General features: G+C 50.8%; 1 protein-coding gene across 2 annotated transcripts in view; it reads left to right on the forward strand.

Annotated features, from left to right (window-relative positions):
• The window catches only part of MRC2 (mannose receptor C type 2), a 91211-nt gene that overhangs the window by 26344 nt on the left and 46563 nt on the right, over positions 1–18304 (forward strand). Inside the window, exons 1-6 of one of the 2 annotated variants that reach the window (XM_039516950.1) lie at positions 7376–7957; positions 8692–9099; positions 10553–10726; positions 11462–11626; positions 13511–13624; positions 15053–15196. In XM_039516950.1, coding sequence (XP_039372884.1) covers positions 7834–7957; positions 8692–9099; positions 10553–10726; positions 11462–11626; positions 13511–13624; positions 15053–15196 — 1129 coding nt within the window. In that variant the 5' untranslated portion in view covers positions 7376–7833. Of the gene's footprint in view, positions 1–7375; positions 7958–8691; positions 9100–10552; positions 10727–11461; positions 11627–13510; positions 13625–15052; positions 15197–18304 lie in introns of those variants that run through there. The other variant, XM_039516951.1, reaches the window with a different exon arrangement.

An 18304-nucleotide genomic window follows, 5' to 3' on the forward strand; every position in this document is an offset into this window, starting at 1 on the left:
GGGGGAACTTGCAAGGGGTGGTTTTACTGTACCGCCAGAAACCCAGCTTTGCAAGTGTAACCTGGTCCGTGTTAGGAGTGCGTTGTCGGTACCGCGTACTATTTCAGCAACGCCAGCAAAGCGTTGCTAGTGTAGATGTGGTCTGAGTCGCTTAGGCCTTGCAGGACTGAGCAGAGCAATGCCTAAATAGCCTTAAAAATCTGGGCCTTAGGTACTCTTAAAAATTTTAGCCCGAAACTGTGTCCATAAGAGCAGTGCTTTGCCAGCGTAGCTGTATCGGTACACTGTACCAGTGAAGCACCCTGGCAGAACCTTGCAACCCAACGTGGATCTGACAGGACCCAAGTGAAAGTGTCGGGTTTGAAAACAATATCGTTATATTGCAGAGGGGGAAACTGAGGCACAGAGCCACGCCGTGACTTGCCCAAGGTCAGCCATTGGCAGAGCCAGGAATAGAACCTGGGTGTCCTGAGATTGAGTCCAGGGCTCAGACTGCTTTGCTGACTGGGCCCAAAGATGGAAATGCAAGTCAGGTAACTGCTCAGCCTCAGTTTCCCTATCTGTTTGAAGGGATAATCACCTATCCATGGGGGATGTTTAATTAAAGTTTGTAAAGTGCTTTGAAAACAGAGCGCCGTATAAGTGCTAAATATTACCATGAACAGAATGTGTGTGAGACAAGACAAGCCGTGGAGGTGTCACCCGCCAGATATTCGCCCCTGCATTTAGTGGAGGTGGAATGCATTGATCAACCAGCTATTTAAAGAGCCAGCTGTTTGTATACAAGTCCAGACAGGTGCCTTCATACGGACGACTGTCTGCCCATTTCAGTTAACCACAGGTGCAAACATCTGGATGTTCACATAGATGCAACTGAATATGTGATCATCTGTCACAGCAGTTGGAAGATGCTCCCCGTAGAGCACTTGCAGGTTAAGGAGCGTCAGACTCATGGGCTAAACCTGCCTTTGTCCTGTAATTCCATGCAGCTCCCTGGAGGGGCCGTGCTGACGCCGCTGTGGCAGTGTTGTAACAGGGCTGTGAACCGTGTGAAGTTCAGTTTCTCTTTCGGCACTCGGAGAAGGCTTTAGAGAGACAAGGGGGGATGATTCCATGTCTTTTACTGGACCTGCTTCAGCTGGGGGGAGAGAAGCTTTCGGACAAGGCAGCCGGGCAGTTTTAGCTTCCCTCCTGGAATGGGAGGTGGCACTAATAGAGCTGCAAAGCACCAGCCCCACTAATATGCAAGCGGCAACAGGTAGCTGGACATTGACTCCATTGGTCTAAATCTGCCCATTTGTTGTTGTTAATATAGTAATGCCTAGAGACACCCCCCCACACACACACCGATACAGGGGCCCCATTGTGCTTGGTGCTGGACAAGCACAAGAGACGCTCCCTGCCCCAAAGCGCTTGCTGTCTAATAGGCCAGAGAGACGAGGCTGGGAGAGGAAACAGCGGCACTGAGGGGTGCAGGCCCTCATCCAGGGTCACACGTCAGGTCAGTGTCAGAGCCGGGAATAAAACCCACGTCTCCGGAGTCCCAGTCCGGTGCTCTGCTCTGGGATCACATCACCTCTCTTAGCTCTGATGGTCAATCTGCCATTGAAGCCCTTGTTCTCTTTCTACCCCCAGCAGCCACACGGCCTTCCCCAGCAACAGCATCTTTCCACCTCACCTCTCCTGCCTCCCGCAGCCACTGAGACTTTGCTTCCTTCCCACGTTCCCCCACCCCCTCCCGGCCATTCCCAGCCAGCAGAGTGCTCGTCCCACACCAGGCGAGGTCAGCAACGTACAGCTGCCACAAGCGTTTGTACGGAGAGCTCTTTAGGGGACGGCCTGTCTGCTAGGGGGTGTGTCCGGCCCGTGGAATAACAGGGCCCTGTTCTTGGTTGGTCCTTAGATGCTGTCGTAATAAACATCATTAATAATCCACATTTCTCAGCGCTGACTGGTGTATTTTTCCCCTTGACTATTAAGCTTTTGGGACAGTTTTCAAGGTTAACTTAACACAAGCAACCACTCAGGTCCTGATACCATGCCCTGCCATTGACTGCCAGCAATGACAATACATCTATTGGCAGCATGACAGTGCTGTTCCATACAAAGATGCTGGGATTTCCATACGACGGTCCAGTATAGTGCGGTTCGCATAAAGATGCTGTAATTGCCCATTGCCAACAGAGTCCTCATCCTCCAGAAGTTGTGTATATGGGGCTGTTAATTCGGTTTTAGCTCCTGCAGCACCATTATGGAACTGGTACTGCAGTGCTCCTAAGGAACTACTGATACTGAAAACACTCTGATGTCGGACATTCCTACTGCTTGATGTTAGTGCTTTGTGCACGGTTCTGCTTTAAGCCTTTTTTTATTTATTCTGTTAACACTCAGAAATGTCTGACCCATCCCCCAAAGAGCCCCTGTAACAACAAACCCCAGTGTCCGACATGGGTGCACTGTAACTGGCCTTGTCAAGAGGGATCCGGTGGAAATGTTTGCAGCGTTGGGATATGTTGCTCATTCCCTGCAGTCACCTGACACCCACTTTTCCTGCTTCTTCGGAGTCCCTGAAAAAAGGGCACGTTCTCTTCTGTCCCCTCTGCATTCCCTTCCGAGGAGCAGAGCTGGTATGAATTTGTGCTCCAGTGAATCTGGTATGCCGACCCGCTGGACTCCCTGTAGAGAGCATTTCCGCGAAGTTCACGCTCAGGTCACTGTCCGTTTCAGGCCCTGTTCAGCTCTTCATGGATTTAGTTTTGTAGGCAAGAGCTTCAGGGCGTCTTTATTGGCAGTGTCTGGATTTTTTTTCTCCTTCTGTTTGAGGGCTCCAGGGACGCAGGCTTTAAATTCATGTCTGGAAGTGGAGGAGCTGAAACGGCCGGGCTTGTGACTACAGAACTGCATGGCGGGTGTAGGGGGTGTCTTTGGGAGGAGCTTGGCATCACCAACAGGCCTCACGGAATTCAGAGCAGGGACGGTTTGCCTTTCAATTGGGCAAATAGACCTCGGGTCTTGTTTGCAGACTTGCCTGAAAAATGCAGAACGGCGGCAGCTTAAAATGACACCAGCAAGTACGTTTCTAGAGCTCAGGGCCAACGTTTTCAAACTTGGCTGCCTAAAACTCAGCACCTAGATCCGTCTTTTTTAGGCCCCTAGGTTAAAAATAACCTGATCTCCACTGGGGCTTCTACGACTCCCATTGATTGTCAACAGGGTTGTGGAGGCAGAGTGTCTGGAGCAGCTCCTGAGCATCACGTGAGGGCCAACCTCAGGGCAGGCTGTCAAGAGGCAGGGCACAAACCTTAAATTGGTTGAGAGTTCTCGCCTTAGATTTCACCAACCAAGGAACAAGTGTGAACTCCTCAAGCCCTATTGCAGCCTAACCATGCAGTCACAGACAGTCCCCTTGGGCACTCCCGGTCTATCCTGCCACCTGGGCAGGCTGGATAAAAATCAGTGACTTTTTTTATTTAAATCGGATTTTTTGGATAGGTTTTTTCCTCCAAAAAGCATTTTATCTGAAGATAGTTTTAATTAAGATACATTATAGCTCAAAGATATCTCATCGTGGAATAGGGATTATAAAGTCTAATTCTATAGTCTGAGACAATATATTCCTTTTTTTAAACATTACATGTTTTGTAAATGAGTTCCAATAGTTCATGGATTAGGGACCCAATTTTATGGGGTTCCAGGGGCTTCTGTATAGATTATTTAGGTTAATCTTTCTACCTACCCAATGGGACTCAGTGCTTAGTCTAGAAGATACCATCAGAGATGCTTAATTCTGCAGTTCTCAAACTGTGGAGATGTGTCTCCAGAGGTAACATGCTTGTTAATAGCAAAAATGTTTTTAAATAACTAATATATAGAGGTGAGAAATAACAGACCTTAACTCTATTGTCCCTCTGCAAATTTGTGTACACAGAATCAATCCCTTCTCTCTCTCTAAAAGTGCAAAGCTTCAAAAAGTTCAATGAATAGAAGACTGGGGGAGGGGGGCGGAATAGATCTGGACAAGAAGGAGGAGTCTGGAGATAGATGTGAGAAGTGAGGGACATACGCTTGTTTTGTTAAAATATTATATATTTGCTGTTGAAGAAAAAAATCCAGAATCCATAACTTTGTTTTAGTTAAATAAAACAATTTAAATGTCCGTCTGGTGGGGATCTCCTCCTAATACAGCATGGCAAGGAAATCCTCCAAATATTACTGATTAACCTGTTGAATTGGAGATCGTTCTCCTCCCAATGACTTCATAAATATCTGCTTCAGTTACCTTTGGTAAGTGAAATAACCAAACACTCGCTCATTTTCTGATACAGCTGTAAAACGAATCTGAAAAGTTTTTAAAATAAATCACTGTTTTAAAAATATAGTGTACCTTCTAAAAACAAAACCTACATCTATCTCTGACTTGTGAAGAATATGTATTCAGGTTATAACAACCAACAAGAATATACTTTTATGTAGAAAACCATGATTAAATCAAATCTTCCTGACTAATGATTTATATCATAATTTAAATCAATTTGATTTGAATCAAATCCATCCTGTACCCAGGCAAACTTGCCTTTGTGATAGATGGTACCTTACATCAAAAATCACAGCAATCTTCAGGTTACTCTGTCCCAAATGACCAGTCCTTACCCCAGGTCAATTGCACCTTAGACCTGACACTCAAGACACTTAGATTCATAGACTCTAGCCAATCCGATAATAAACCAACTAAAGATTTATTAACTAAAAAAAAGAAATGAGTTATTTACAAGGTTAAAGCAGTTAAACATACACACACAAATGAGTCACAGTCGTATGTCCCAAAAGGTAATAAAACTGCTGCAATAAGTAAGCTTTCAATGTCCTCTGTAGCTAGCCCAAGCTAAGCAGCTTGGGGATCCCTTGCTTATGCTTAGAAATATTGCCCTCTCCAAATTCCCAGCAGTGTAGTGATACAGGTACTTCTGGTCAGGGATTTTTATTTCCTTCCACCAGAGTCCAAGCTGATGGGACAAATGTTTTCACTGGTCTCCTCTTCATATGAAGAGGACACGATCAACAAAGTCTTTTGTCTTTTGATGTTTCACAATGGCTCATTTGGTTTCAATGGGCTTTCTTGTGGGCAGGCACTACACTCTACATTAATTAGTGCTGCTTTCCTGTTCAGTGTGTTACACAGTTACAGAGGTTCGCACTTGCAAACCCTCAGTATAACTTTATACCGCGGGCCGCAGGTGTCATAAGCGAGATCAATACACGTAGCAGCCTACAAACGTTTGATCAAGTCTAAACACTAACATCTATTTTAGCAGTACTAACACGCAGGTGAGCCAGACTGGTTTCCAGCTAGGCATGTGTCAGCATTCAGCGAGGCCTTGGCATGAGCAGGCACCTGGTCTGCCAGCATCACAGCGAGCATCTTAAAAATCAGAACGCTTATTTGATGCCTGAATCTGGCATTGGGTGCCTGACTTTAAGTAATCGACTTTGAAAATTATGGGTTTGTCACGGAGATCGCAGAAGTCACGGATTCCATTACTTCCTGCAACCTCCATGACTTCTGCAGCGGTTTGTCACCCGGGGCTTCCATCCCCCCACCCAGTGGTGGCCGCGGCAGCAGTGGGCCCCCGGGGCTCCCCAGCGGGAGCAGCAGCAGGTCCCTTGGGGCTTTCCCCTGCCACCATGGCTGGAGTGGCAGCAAGACCCCCAGGGCTCCCCCCCACAGCTGGTGCTGTGGGCTCACTCTCCCCCCACTGCACCCCTCCTCACAGTATTCCCCCCCCCCCCAAGACTCAATCACAGGTATTTATGGTAAAAGTCATGGACAGGTCACGGGCAAAAAACAAAACAAAAAAATCATGGCCCGTGACCTGTCCATGACTTTTACCAGAAATACCTATGATTAAATCTTAGCCAAAGTTATTGATTATTTTTTTCACTCTCCATCATGTATGAAACTTCTCTCAGAGAAAGAAACCCATCCTTCTTTCTCTTCAAATCTGTATCCTTTTCCTCTTAGCAAACATTGATTTTTCTTTTATTCTCCCCTCCAATGGGAGCTTGACATTAACACTTTATTTTGTTTTGTTTCCTTGGGCTTGTCTGGACTGTGCTGCAGTGCAGCTCACGGGGGTCTGGTTTGCAGCGCCCATCAAAGAGTGTCATTCTGACCTGCGCTGTGTGGATGCTGCTCTTAGTTTGTGCCAGCAGCGTCCGCACACTGCAATTACAGTGCAGCTGTTTGTGCTCTGCCATTCACGCCCTTCGAATCCACATGACGGCTCCGTGTAGACATGACCCTACTTTAATATCCTTCGTGGTGTTACCTCTACTTGGGAGTTGGACTGTCAGATCACTTCTTGAGGAATGTAAAATGGTAGTTATAGTTAAGTCCTACAAAAACAGAAGCAATTAAAAAAATATTTTGCAACAGCAAGTCAGTTTAAAACGATGTTATTTAAATTCTGTGAGCTGTTTGCAACTTCATTATGCTGGAGCACTGGTTGCAACAGCATAGTTAATTTGGAGTGGAAATTTCAGTTTAATAGAAGTTTAAAGATATTTTATTATTGTTGTAAAAATCTTATAAAAATGATAAGAAACCCTCTCCTGAAAACCCTAACCATAGAGTGTAAACTTTGAGTAGGATTCATTTTTTTTGTGATTGGAAAAATAAGTTGATTAAAACCAGAACAAAGAGTTCCAAAATCGTTCCTTTTTGAAATTTTTACTGGAAAGTCTTGGGTTTTTTCGGCCCTTTTTGCAAGACATTTTAAATGCTCTATTCTGCGCTCTATGCCATATGCTGCTCCCCTCGTGCAGATTAATACAATATCAGCTTGGCACGTTCCCCTTTATAACTGGACGGGGTGGGAATGCACCCAGACGAGCCCACTGCATTAGCAGTGACATCATAACACATCAGCTGATGAGAAATGTAGGTTTTCTCTGATTCTCACACAGTTCTCAAAAGCTGCAGTCTAACACAAACCAAGCAGGTTTTTTTAGGCAGATTCACTTCCCAAGTGACTGGACCAGTCAGTGACGGCAGGGCACGCTGGCCCGTGGATACACTGGAGTCTGAAGTTGCCAGTAAAGAGACCGTTCAGTGCAGACGCAGTAAATTGTGCTTTCGAGTATCTGTTGGAGGTGGAAGTGAGAGCCTTGTGGAGGGTTGTCGTGTTGTTGATGGTGTTGTAGCCAATGGGAAAGTGGCAGGGAGTGTATCCCAGAGTTAATTTTCCTGCTTTCAAGGTATGGGGCGGGTAGGCTGTATTCTAATGCAACCTTAGCGATGACAAAACAAAGGTTTTGTTAGATCTGAGAGTTCTACGGCTGGTCATGTTTCAAGCCGCAACTATTTGAAAGTGTCACTTACCGTAAGAGAGTGGTGCTTCTGCAGGGTCGGTACTCCTTGGTTCTCTTCCTAGCTCAGCCGCTGACTTTAGGGACGTCTGTTACAGGGTGTGATTGCAGCTCATGTAGCTGTCTTTGAAGCTTTGTTACAGGCTGTGTGTGTCTGCCAGGAATCCTGGATAATGACTCAGGCAGTAGTCTGTGCTCAAACTCGTACTGCTGCAATACCCAGGCTAGCTCTGGTGTCCGTCTACACAAGCTACGTAACTGCAGTATAGATTTACTTGTAGCATGTGGGGTCTTGAGCAACTCACTTCCCCTCTCTGTCCGTCCAGTATTTCCCCAATGGTCAAATGATCAAAACCCGATTAGGCGCTCCGTTCCCATTGAATCGAGCCCCTCCGTCCTGCGGCCGCTTTGAAAATCACTGAAGCGTAGCGAAAAACGTACAACGTAGCTAAAGACCAAACCTCAAACATGACATGGACAATATGGAAAAGAGAAGAAAAACTAACACCGCGTATCATGAGTCGTTTGCTTTGCTTCCAAGAGTGTTTCCATCAGGAGGGCCGAACTCGTGAGACCTTCCCCAAAGTACTGTGTGTGTGCCAATATGTTTTTTTTTTAAACTAGGCCCCAGATGTGCATAAAAGTGATGAACACCATTTTATTTTCCCGCATAGCTATATTTTTTCAGACTTGAACGAATTGGCTAAAGAAGACGTGGGCTGTACTTACAGTGGTGGAAAGCTAGTTTAAAATCCATTGTTATAAGGCAACCTAGCATCCTTTTAAACGGGCCAGTTGAGTTGTTGGGGCCAGTTAGTGAACTCAGAGCAGTCGGTGCAAGCTCAGGTTTTAATGACACTTTAATTTCCCTGTTAAAGAAATTCCATTTTGCCAGGATCTTTGTATCTTTACGAATACCTAAAACTCACCTGCTGACATCCCGAGAAGCTTAATTCTTGTTTTTCAAGCACTTGGAGATCCTTCTGTGCAAGTCGGTGGGAAAAATGCACCTCCTCATTATCCTGTTAGGTAGCAGAGGCTAAGGAATAAACAACCGTCACCCCAAGACATGAGCGCCCTGAAAAGCAGTGTGAGATGTTATGCCAGAGCAGACCCACAGTCCAGCTGTTGTTACTGTGTGTGTTACAGTATCCCCCGGAGGGCGTGCTGAGAGCAAGGCCCTATTGTGTTAGGTGCTGTACAACGCAGCAGGGGAATTGACCGGCACTGGGAATTGTTGTCCAGGCAGGTGTCACAGCAGAGGCTGCTCACGTTCACATCAGGGCCTCATCCTTTCTCACTGGCTTTATTCTCTTTGTCTTCCAGATTCCAGGGTGTTTCTGATTTACAACAGCAGGCTTCTGGGCTGCTTGGAGACCAAGGACACCCTGGTGAAGGTCTCTAAATCCTGCAACGTCAGCGCCCCAGCCCAGCAGTGGAAATGGGTCTCCCGGAACCGACTCTTCAACCTCGGGACCATGCAGTGCCTCGGGGTCGCCTGGCAGGGCATCAACTCCACCGCGGCGGTGCAGTCACTGGCCACCTACGAGTGCGACCGCGAGTCCGTCAACATGAGGTGGAGCTGCCGGAGCTTAGGGGAGCATCTCTCTCAGTATCTGAACGCCAAGGCAGGGAACCTCTCCCTGGCTCCTGCCGAGAGACGAGATCAGGCGCGCGGCGGGCAGTGGAGCGTCTATACCACCCATGAAGATTTGTGCTCCAGCCCCTACTCTGGTAACGCCTGGGGAGGGCTCTGTGGTTCTGGTTGTTTCCCTGTTCTGTGATCATAGTAGAGCCCAGAGGCGCTTACTGAGATCAGGGTTCTGTTGTGTTAGGTGCTGTAGGGCTCTCAGAGTCAGCAAGAATTCAGCCACGTGCCCGTTATTACTGTTTGAAATGAGGTCTTCAGTCTTATCATCATTATTGTTTGTTTGTTTGTTAACCGAAGTTGAAGAAAACAGCCCTTGCCCCAAACAGCTAACAGCACACGGCCCCGATCCTGCATTGATATCTGCTAGGGCCTGATCCAGTTCCCATTGAAGTCAGTGGAGAGACTCTCACTGACTTCCTAGATTTTTAGGGCCAAAAGGGAGGATTATGTATTTGTATTGTGGTAGCCCCTCGGAGCCCAGGCATGGAGTAGGACCCCATTGTGCCAGGCGCTGTATATCCTGCATCAAGTCTGGCTTCTAGCCAGCATAAATGAGAATTGGATTGGGCCCTTAGCGTGCACCCCTTGTGCAATTCTGTTGGCTTGAATCGACTCCACAAGGGTCTGTCCCATTACAGGATAGGGGCCAAGGAGCCAGGCTGCCTGGGAAATCCCCAGGGGGAAGAATGTATAAGGGTTTCTAAAATCATTTTTCTTTCCTCCCATAAATATAGTAAAAATTTATACTAATGGCATGATTGTCTCCCAGGGAGCTATGCACTGTACGAATGAACGGTCTGTACCAAGGCTGCAGGGGGGTTGAAATACAAGTAGTTGAGTGGTCCATAGAACTTTACATCTTTTCTTCCTAGGATCTCAAAGCCCCGGCAAACAGGATGATAACGATGTTATTTAAAGCACCGTCCTGCCGAGACCCTTGGAAACAAATTGAATCCTGCAGTGAAAACCTAATTAAACTCCAGCTTCTACGGCTTTGTCTACACTAGCGACCTTACAGCTGTACCAGTGCAGCCGCACTACTGGAAGGTCTCCCGGTGTAACTTACGTTGGTCGGGGTGTGTTTTTTCACACCCCTGGCTGACAAAAGTTTTACCAACAAAAGTGCTAGTGTGGGCACCGTCTAAGGGTCCGATTCTCCGCTGCCCTTCATCTTGGGTCATTCTTTATGCCAGTGTGGCGTGGGTGTGAATCAGCAGTAGCTTTGCACTGCTGTGGTGACTCCACCAGGCGCAGAGCAATGGAGAGTCGGGCCACAGGGGCTCTGAAAGCTCAAACAAACAAAGCAGGAAGATCTGGGCCGGGTTGGTAGGGGGAGGATAATAAATCTAGGGCTGGCAGAGGCCGTTCTGTAGAACTACAGTGAGGAAAAGGGGCTGAGACCAAGTTCAGTGCTGCACCCAGTGGCCCCACTGTCTGAAGGCACGATGGTGGGGTCATTTTCCCCCGGCAGCCCTCTGTCCCCCAGGAAGGGAGGCCGAGCTAGGGGGAGGATTCTCTCACTCTTTCTCTCGGCAGAAATTTACACCATCCAAGGCAATTCCCACGGGAAACCCTGCACCATCCCCTTCAAGTATGACAACCAGTGGTTCCACGACTGCACCAGCACGGGCCGGGAGGACGGGCATCTGTGGTGCGCCACCACGCAGGATTACGGCAAAGATGAACGATGGGGCTTCTGTCCCATTAAGAGTGAGTGGCGATTGGCCCGTCCAGAAGCTTAGCAACGGGGGGGGCTACGATCATCAATAACTGGCCTGGTACTAGGTGGGGATGGCTCTTTGGGTGATGCCAGCCTGGCATTGCAGAGGGGAGGGTTGTGTTGGGGATGCCAGCCTGGCACTGCTGAGGGCTGCAGCTATGTGGGGGATACCAGCCTGGCACTGGTGAGGGGGTGGGGGCTGCAGCTGTGTGGGGGATACCAGCCTGGTGCTGGCGAGGGGGTGGGGGATACAGCTGAGTGGGGGATACCAGCCTGGCGCTGGTGAGGGGGTGGATTCCCAGCTGGATTCTGCGACCCTTCCTCAGCCCGACTGGCCCAAACTGTGAGTGCCGAGGCAGTCAGAGGGACGCCTGGCAGAGCAAGGTGCTCAGTGCAGGGCACAGGGTTAATCAGGCTCTGTAACCCTGGCTCGTAGAAGGGGGTAATGGCCAGTTGCATGCAGCATAGCAGGCAGACGTTTGCCATGGTCTCGCACCTGGCCAGAGTCAGAGGCCGCCCCCAGCCCTTTGGGTCTGCAGTGGGCACGGCCTGCCGTTGCGGTGTCCCTGAAAGAAAATTGCAGCCTCTGTAATGAGAAGGAAGCCTAAGGGGAGCTGCACTTCGGGTCATTAGCAGCACGTTCCCGCCTGCCGCTGGCTCTCCAGGGAGCTCTGCGCACAGGTCAGAGCTAACCCCCGGCTCTCACTTCCCATCAATCCCCACAGGCAATGACTGCGAGACCTTCTGGGACAAGGATCACCTGACCAACAGCTGCTACCAGTTCAACTTCCAGTCCACCCTGTCCTGGCGGGAGGCCTGGAGCAGCTGCGAGCAGCAGGGGGCCAACCTGCTGAGTATCACCGAGATCCACGAGCAGACCTACATCAACGGTGAGTCTGCCTGGGGAAGGAAGGGTGCTTGGAATGGGGCGCCCTGGTTCAGGCTCCTCGGCAGGGGACGTGGAGGTACCAGTTAGTGCCGGCACTTGGCCTCCTTGTAGGCGAGCTTCGCCCCAGGGAGAGGCCGCTTTCGCCTCAGCGAGGGCATCCTCAGCAAACACCAGGGTTGTCTGGACAGGGGCAGTGTGGGGCTCTCCTCTGCCCTGGCCGCCGGGCCGTTCAGCAGTGACGTCTCTGGCCTCTCAACGCTACAGGTGCGTCAGCACCCTCTCCTGGAACACGTCCTGGTGCGCTCACCGTAGCGTCGCTGTGCACGTTCGCCTACAGCTTGCTGCGAAACGGGGCATGGAGCTGTAAGGCAAATCAGCTCATTGTCTGCTGGGCGGGAGTAGATTTTTCTGGGTTCTCGCTGCTCCGAGTGGGGTGCTGCCCCCCAGGCCGGGCAGGTGCTGGCTGGGTGTGGGTACCGTAGAACGGGGTGGGAGTGGTGTGCTGGATGCTTTGGGAAGCCTGAATGGGAGATGCTTTATAAACCTGCCATTGAGCTGTTGGCTAGCGCTGCCCTGGGCTCTTCGGCTCTCCTCTGAAGTCTTCCATAGAGCACTAACATGGGCGGCGAGTGAACCCACTGTTGGGGGTGGCTAGCCCTCACCCCTCTGCCTGAGGTGAGGTCCCGCCCTCCCCCACCAGAGCCCAGAGTGCACCCCTCCCGTGGCTACTGTCCTCCCCCATTCCCTGTGCACCTCCAGCCCTGGCGCGCCAGGCAGACAACACGGTCCCAGCGCCAGACGGATGGGCAGCGCGGCACGGCCCCAGCGCCCCCAGTCCCAGGCCTTGTGCACCCCCGCCTGCCTGCCGTAGCTTCTCGGCCACAGGAGCGCGGGAAGGGAACTGGAAGCAGGCAGGAGGGGATCTGGGGGCAGAGCGTGGGCAGAGCCACACCAGGCTGTTTGGGGAGGCACAGCCTTCCCCTGCCTATGCTACCGTCGCCCATGCTCATTAACCTCAATAGTAACCCCCTTCCAAGAGTGAGTGGGTGGGTCCTTGCAAGGGGGACCCTTTAGAGACCTGTGGGTGTGGCAGGACGCGGCTGTAGCCTGGAACTTGGCAGAGAGCAGTTTGTGCAGCTGGAGAACCTGCCAAGGCGGCGATGCCCGTTTGCCTAACGAGGTGCGTGGCGGCCTCTAGAGGTACATGGGTGTTTAGCAAACCACGTCAAGGTGAGGCCGGGCAGGTTCCCTGGCAGGTCTGTGTGACCCGGCGAGACGGGAGCTTGCTGCCCGGATTTAGGGATATGCCCCGTTATCCTACCAGAGTGACTGACACCCTGTGAGCAGCTTCTGTCTGCAGCTGTGCGTGTGTCCCTCCTGCTGCAGTCCGTGGGGGGGAGGCGATGCGCGCACAGCCAGTGGCAGGCTGCAGCCATGCGGCTAGCGCGTGGGCCGCAGCTGTTGTATTTCCTATGCATGCGGGCGGCTACGTGGAAGAAGCCGTTGGAGTCGTCAGCGCTCTGAGCAGGGAAGAAGCGCGAGTGATGTTTTTAGTGACCGGTTCTGGATTGGCCGCCCGGTGAGTGGCAGAAGAGAGGCAGCTAGGGCAGTAGCAGGAGGGCCGGTTTCACCCACCCGGTCCTCAGGCTGACGGGGGAGTTTCGTCTCTTTGGCTCTTCTGGTCTTTGCCGTCTCTGCTGCCCACGGATGACAGGGGCAAGCGGGTGCAGTGGCAGTTTGTTTGCCGTGGACCCGGGTCTGGAAGGAGCCGTGTTTGTAAGTTGATGCTGGGCCCCTCTTGTGTCAGCTAGATTAGAGCTGCGTTACTTGCGAGGGCTTCCCAGAACAGGAGGGGTCTGACGCCGGCGTCCTCTCTCTGTCCCAGGGCTGCTGACGGGATACAGCTCCACCCTCTGGATCGGGCTCAACGACTTGGATATGAACGGGGGCTGGCAGTGGTCAGACAACTCGCCCCTGAAGTACCTCAACTGGGAGAGCGGTAAGTATGGCCGAGGGGTAAAGGGTGATGCAGATGGGGAGCAGCATCCTGCAGTGGGGTGAGGTCCTGGCAAACTCACAGCAGGAGGGAGACAAAGGCAGATGTAGATGCTGTCTATGGGTAGCCCGGCAGAAGAGGGAGGGTCATAGAGATCCTCTGTTGTTGTGTTGTGGCAAATCCCAGAGTCCTGCCCCAGAAGGCTAAGGAGAGATGGTCCAGGATCCTGCAGGATTTAACAGGCAGGCTCATTTGCTGGCGCATATGTGGCAGCAGCACTTTGCCATCTATGGAACCATGTGCCTGGGCCAGGAGCTGCCATGGAATTGTGTGCCACTGGACACCAGAGAAGTCTGGGCCATGTGCTGTGGTGAGACTCCATGGAACTCCATGCCACATGAAACCTGATGCTGGGGTGAAATCCTGGCTCCATTGACTTCAGTGGGAGTTTTGCCATGGAGTGCAGTGGGCTCAGGATTTCACCCGAGTGCCATAAAGGGGGAAAACAGAGTCTAGAAAATAAATATCTTAAAAATTTAATTTAATCTAATCTGGGACCACAAATACTAAAATGCTTTAAGTATTGGCCAGGCAGAGTTAAGGCTGTTCGGGTGCATGGCCAGGCAGAGTTAAGGCTGTTCGGGTGCCTTAACTGTATTTCCATCTCTCACCGTGTTTTGGATTTCTCTGAAACATAACGTTAACTCTGACTTCTCTGGGCTCACAAGGCTTGGTTTGGGGATAATTCCAGCATCCCTGTAATGATCTTTACCCCTAAGTTACTGATACGAACTCTCAGCCTAAACTCCATCTTGATGTAACTTTTTGCCATGGAATATAAAATAATGAATGGTCCTGTATAATAGATGCCAGCTGTCTGCTGCTGTTTACCGCATTCCATGAGACGAGCCCTCGGGGGCAGGCAATTAATTTTAAAGGCAACATCTTAAAGTTGCTCCTTCCTTTTTTCTGCCTGTATTTAGCCTGTGGCAATTGCTGTGGCAGGATATTATTGGGGGAGGTAGTTTAGGGGGCTGGATTTTCAATACTGACTTCAAAGGCAGTTGTGGGTGCTCAGTGCTTCAGAAAATCAGACCCTAGTAAGTTTTAGGGAATGAGAATCGCACCTGCCAGGGCTCTAGCTGAGGTTTTAGGGGCCCCAGGTGCTTATGCTTCAAGGCATAGGCTGATCACCAGTTTTAGAGCTCAGGAAGAAATTTCCCCTGCTGTATAGTATTGCTCCAAAAGCAGTGTTATAGGGGTTTACTCCTGTTTTTTTGAAGCATCTGGCAGTGTCCACTAGCTGGACCATGCTCTGGTTTCTGTTTGAACTCCTGTGTCCCCATCCAGGGGATGGGCTCTAATGCTCGTATTTTCCCTACCCTTCCTCCTCCCTTCTCGCCCCCCCCCACCCCCAACTCCTGCTTGTAGACCAGCCTGACAATCCCAGCGAAGAAAACTGTGGGGTGATCCGGACAGAGTCCTCGGGGGGCTGGCAGAACAGGGACTGCAGCATTGCACTGCCCTATGTTTGCAAGAAGAAACCCAATGCCACCTCCGATCCGTTCACGACAGGTGAGCTGGAGAGCCTGCCTGCACTGCAGTAGCCAGAGATCTCTCGCTTTTCCTTCTCCCCCACAGCTTTTCTTTTTCTTTCTTTGATAACAAAACAAACCCACCTCCCCCAAACCCTGGACGCACTCTGCACAGATGTCCGTATTGGTTGGTTTTTTTTAAAAGGAGGAAAAAAGAAAGTGAGGGTGCTCAGCACCTCTGGATATGAGACCCTAAGATCCTAGGCAGGGATGGGGCCTGATTCTGCACCACTTTGCACCTCTGGTTGGGTCCGGTCTCTCCCACACTTCCTTTCCCAGGGCCGCTTACTGAGAACCCTAAGTACAGAATTGCGTCTATCACTGCGGCTTGCATGTTTCTTCCTATGACGAGGGATGAGCAATCGGCTCCTGCAGAGGGAACAAGAACTGCCCCAGTAGCCAGTGGGAACCTTTGCCCTTCACGCAGCTCTCAGAAGTTGCCAAACTGGTTTCTTTTGATTATTTCCCACCTCTCCCGCACTTGGGATATATTAAAATATCACATGGTTTTGCCCCCATTTGGAATCGCTCTGTGCAGGTGTCAGTGATGACCCGTGGTGCAAAGCAGTGGAGAATCCGCCCCATCCCTTCATAAGACCTTAGGGCCTGACACTGAGGGTACGTCTACACTACCTGCCAGATTGGCAGGTAGTGATCGATCTATCGGGGATCGATTTGTCACGTCTAGTGTAGACACGATAAAATCGATCCCCGATCGCTCTGCCGTCGACTCTGGAACTCCACCGCGGCGAGAGGCGGAAGCGGAGTCGATGGGGGAGCGGCAGCGGTCGACTCGCCGCCGTCCTCGCGGCCAGGTAACTCCACCTAAGATTCGCCAACTTCAGCTACGCTATTCGCTGAAGTTGTGTATCTTAGGTCGACACTCCCCCCGCGCCCCAGTGTAGACCTAGCCTGAGAGGGGCTGAACCCCCCAGCTCCCGTTTAAATGGCTGGAGTTGGAGGGTGCTGATCACCTTGCAGGTTCAGCTTGTCTCACTGTGGATACAGTATGGTGGGAACGCTGCCAGAATGCTAATGTGCACCATGGAAACGTGGCGACTCGTTTCCTCTCCTTCCTCCCGGCCCCTTTCATCTCCGCTGCCTTCTGTCTGCAAGGTGGTGATTACACATCCCAGGTGTGTGTGGCCTCCTACCTTTCAGCCACACAAGAAGAGAACTGACTCCCCAGAGCGGTACAGCCTAGAGATGCTCGGTGCAATTATGAAATGCAAATTAGAAGAGGCAAAATGGGACTTTAATCGTATTCCAAGGGGGAGGAGGGGGCATTATCGCTCTGGGTGTGACATTACTGCTGTCCAATCGGAAGGCTTCTTTGGTGTCTGGCACTCTAAATCATTGAGCAAATTCCTCTGCTTTGTAGCTGATGGTTATCTTGAGTGACTCCTTTCTCAGCTCCATGTGGGTCAGGTCTCCCAGCAGCTCAGCACTTCAGCCTCGTCTCCGCCTTATGATGAGTTCAAAGCATTCTCCAAGCTGCTGGCCTGCCACCTGGGCAGGCATGCTGAGATGTGTGCCAAGCCAGCTGCTTGATCTGTCACTGCTTCCCTACAGCTTGCGCTAGGGCTGCTTTGTAACAAACCTGAAATATATTGAACATCTAACGCCAGTGTCTGACTGACAACCTTCTACCTGATGGTGCTATGTCAGAAATAATAAACCAGCCGATGCACCATGCTGTGTCTGGCTCTTCTCCTCACACTCAGTTTTCTATGTTTTATTCATCTAGTGGGTGGTTTTTTGTTTTTTTTTCCTCTTCAGTAAATCTGTTTTCGCAAGAGATTTTTTTTTTTCTTACTAGCGTGGCCTTTCTCTGGCTGTGTCTGATGGGGCTGTCAGCGTGTTGTTGTTTTATTACTATTTTAATAATTCTGTTTGAACTGTGATAGCCCCTAGGAGTCCCAGTCCTGGACCGGGACCTCAGTGCGCTAGGTGCTGTGCAAACACAGAGCAACCTAAGTTATGTGACAAGGCTGATTGTGGTGGTGGCAGTTCATGCAATGTGGGCATCCATCCACTGAGAACTGGATTGCAGCCCGCCATGCTCATTGCCTATAGGTAGGGACCCTACCAAATTCACGGCCGTGAAAAACGCATCGCAGACCGTGAAATCTGGTCTCCCCCGTGAAATCTGGCTATTGTAGGGGGGCCATGGTATTGCCACTCTTACTTCTCTGCTGCTGCTGCTGGCAACAGCGCTGCCTTCAGAGCTGGGTTCCTGCCCCAGCAGCCGCTACTGTCCGGCCGCCCAGCTCTGAAGGCAGTGCCGAAGTAAGGGTGGCAGTACCGCTTTGCTCCCTATAATGGCCTTTCAACCCCCGCCCAACCTCTTTTGGGTCGGGACACCCACGGTTACAACACTGTGAAATTTAAGATTTAAATATCTCAAACCGTAAAATTCAAGATTTTTTTTTGTAGACGCGGTGACCGTGACATTTACCAAAATGGACTGTGGATTTGATAGGGGCCTACATATCGTCCGGCAAAAAGCTGCCACGTGGCTGTAGCTTTCAGTCGCTACTGTCCCGCAGGCTGTGAGCTGGGCTGACTGATTTGCACCCCCTTGCTGGGGGTAGGAAAAAGGGGTTTAAGAAGGGAGAAACCTCAGCGCTCTTAAACTCCCCCTGAAGCTGTTGTGAAGTCAGTTGATCCAGGTGCTGGTGTAAAGATGCCAGTTGGGGAGTGGGGCAGCCCCGGGGGAATCCATGGAGCATTCAGATTCCTCGCAGGGAGGATGGCAGTGGGGGCTCGCAGCGTGGGGAGCAGGGAATTGCCGAGAACGTGCTAGTTGGAGATGGAATCTGGCCCGTCGCTGAGGGAACAGTTGCCACTTCATAAGTGATCCGTTCGACTCCCCTTCCCGTCCCTCGACAGCAGAACCACAGGGCTGAGGAACTCCAGTCTGGTGTATTTCCAGACCCTCCTGCTGCCTGGGGGCTCTGCCACTCCTAACACAGACCCTGCACTCGTGGCTGGACGCCACTGGCACCGTGGAGGAGAACGGGCTTAGAAGGGGGCCGTGCGGGGAGTTAGCAACAAGGCTCCTTAGCAGTCTGCTCTGGGTCCCTGC

The sequence above is a fragment of the Mauremys reevesii genome, linkage group 27, assembly GCF_016161935.1.
Source record: "Mauremys reevesii isolate NIE-2019 linkage group 27, ASM1616193v1, whole genome shotgun sequence".
Lineage (NCBI taxonomy): Eukaryota > Metazoa > Chordata > Testudines > Geoemydidae > Mauremys > Mauremys reevesii.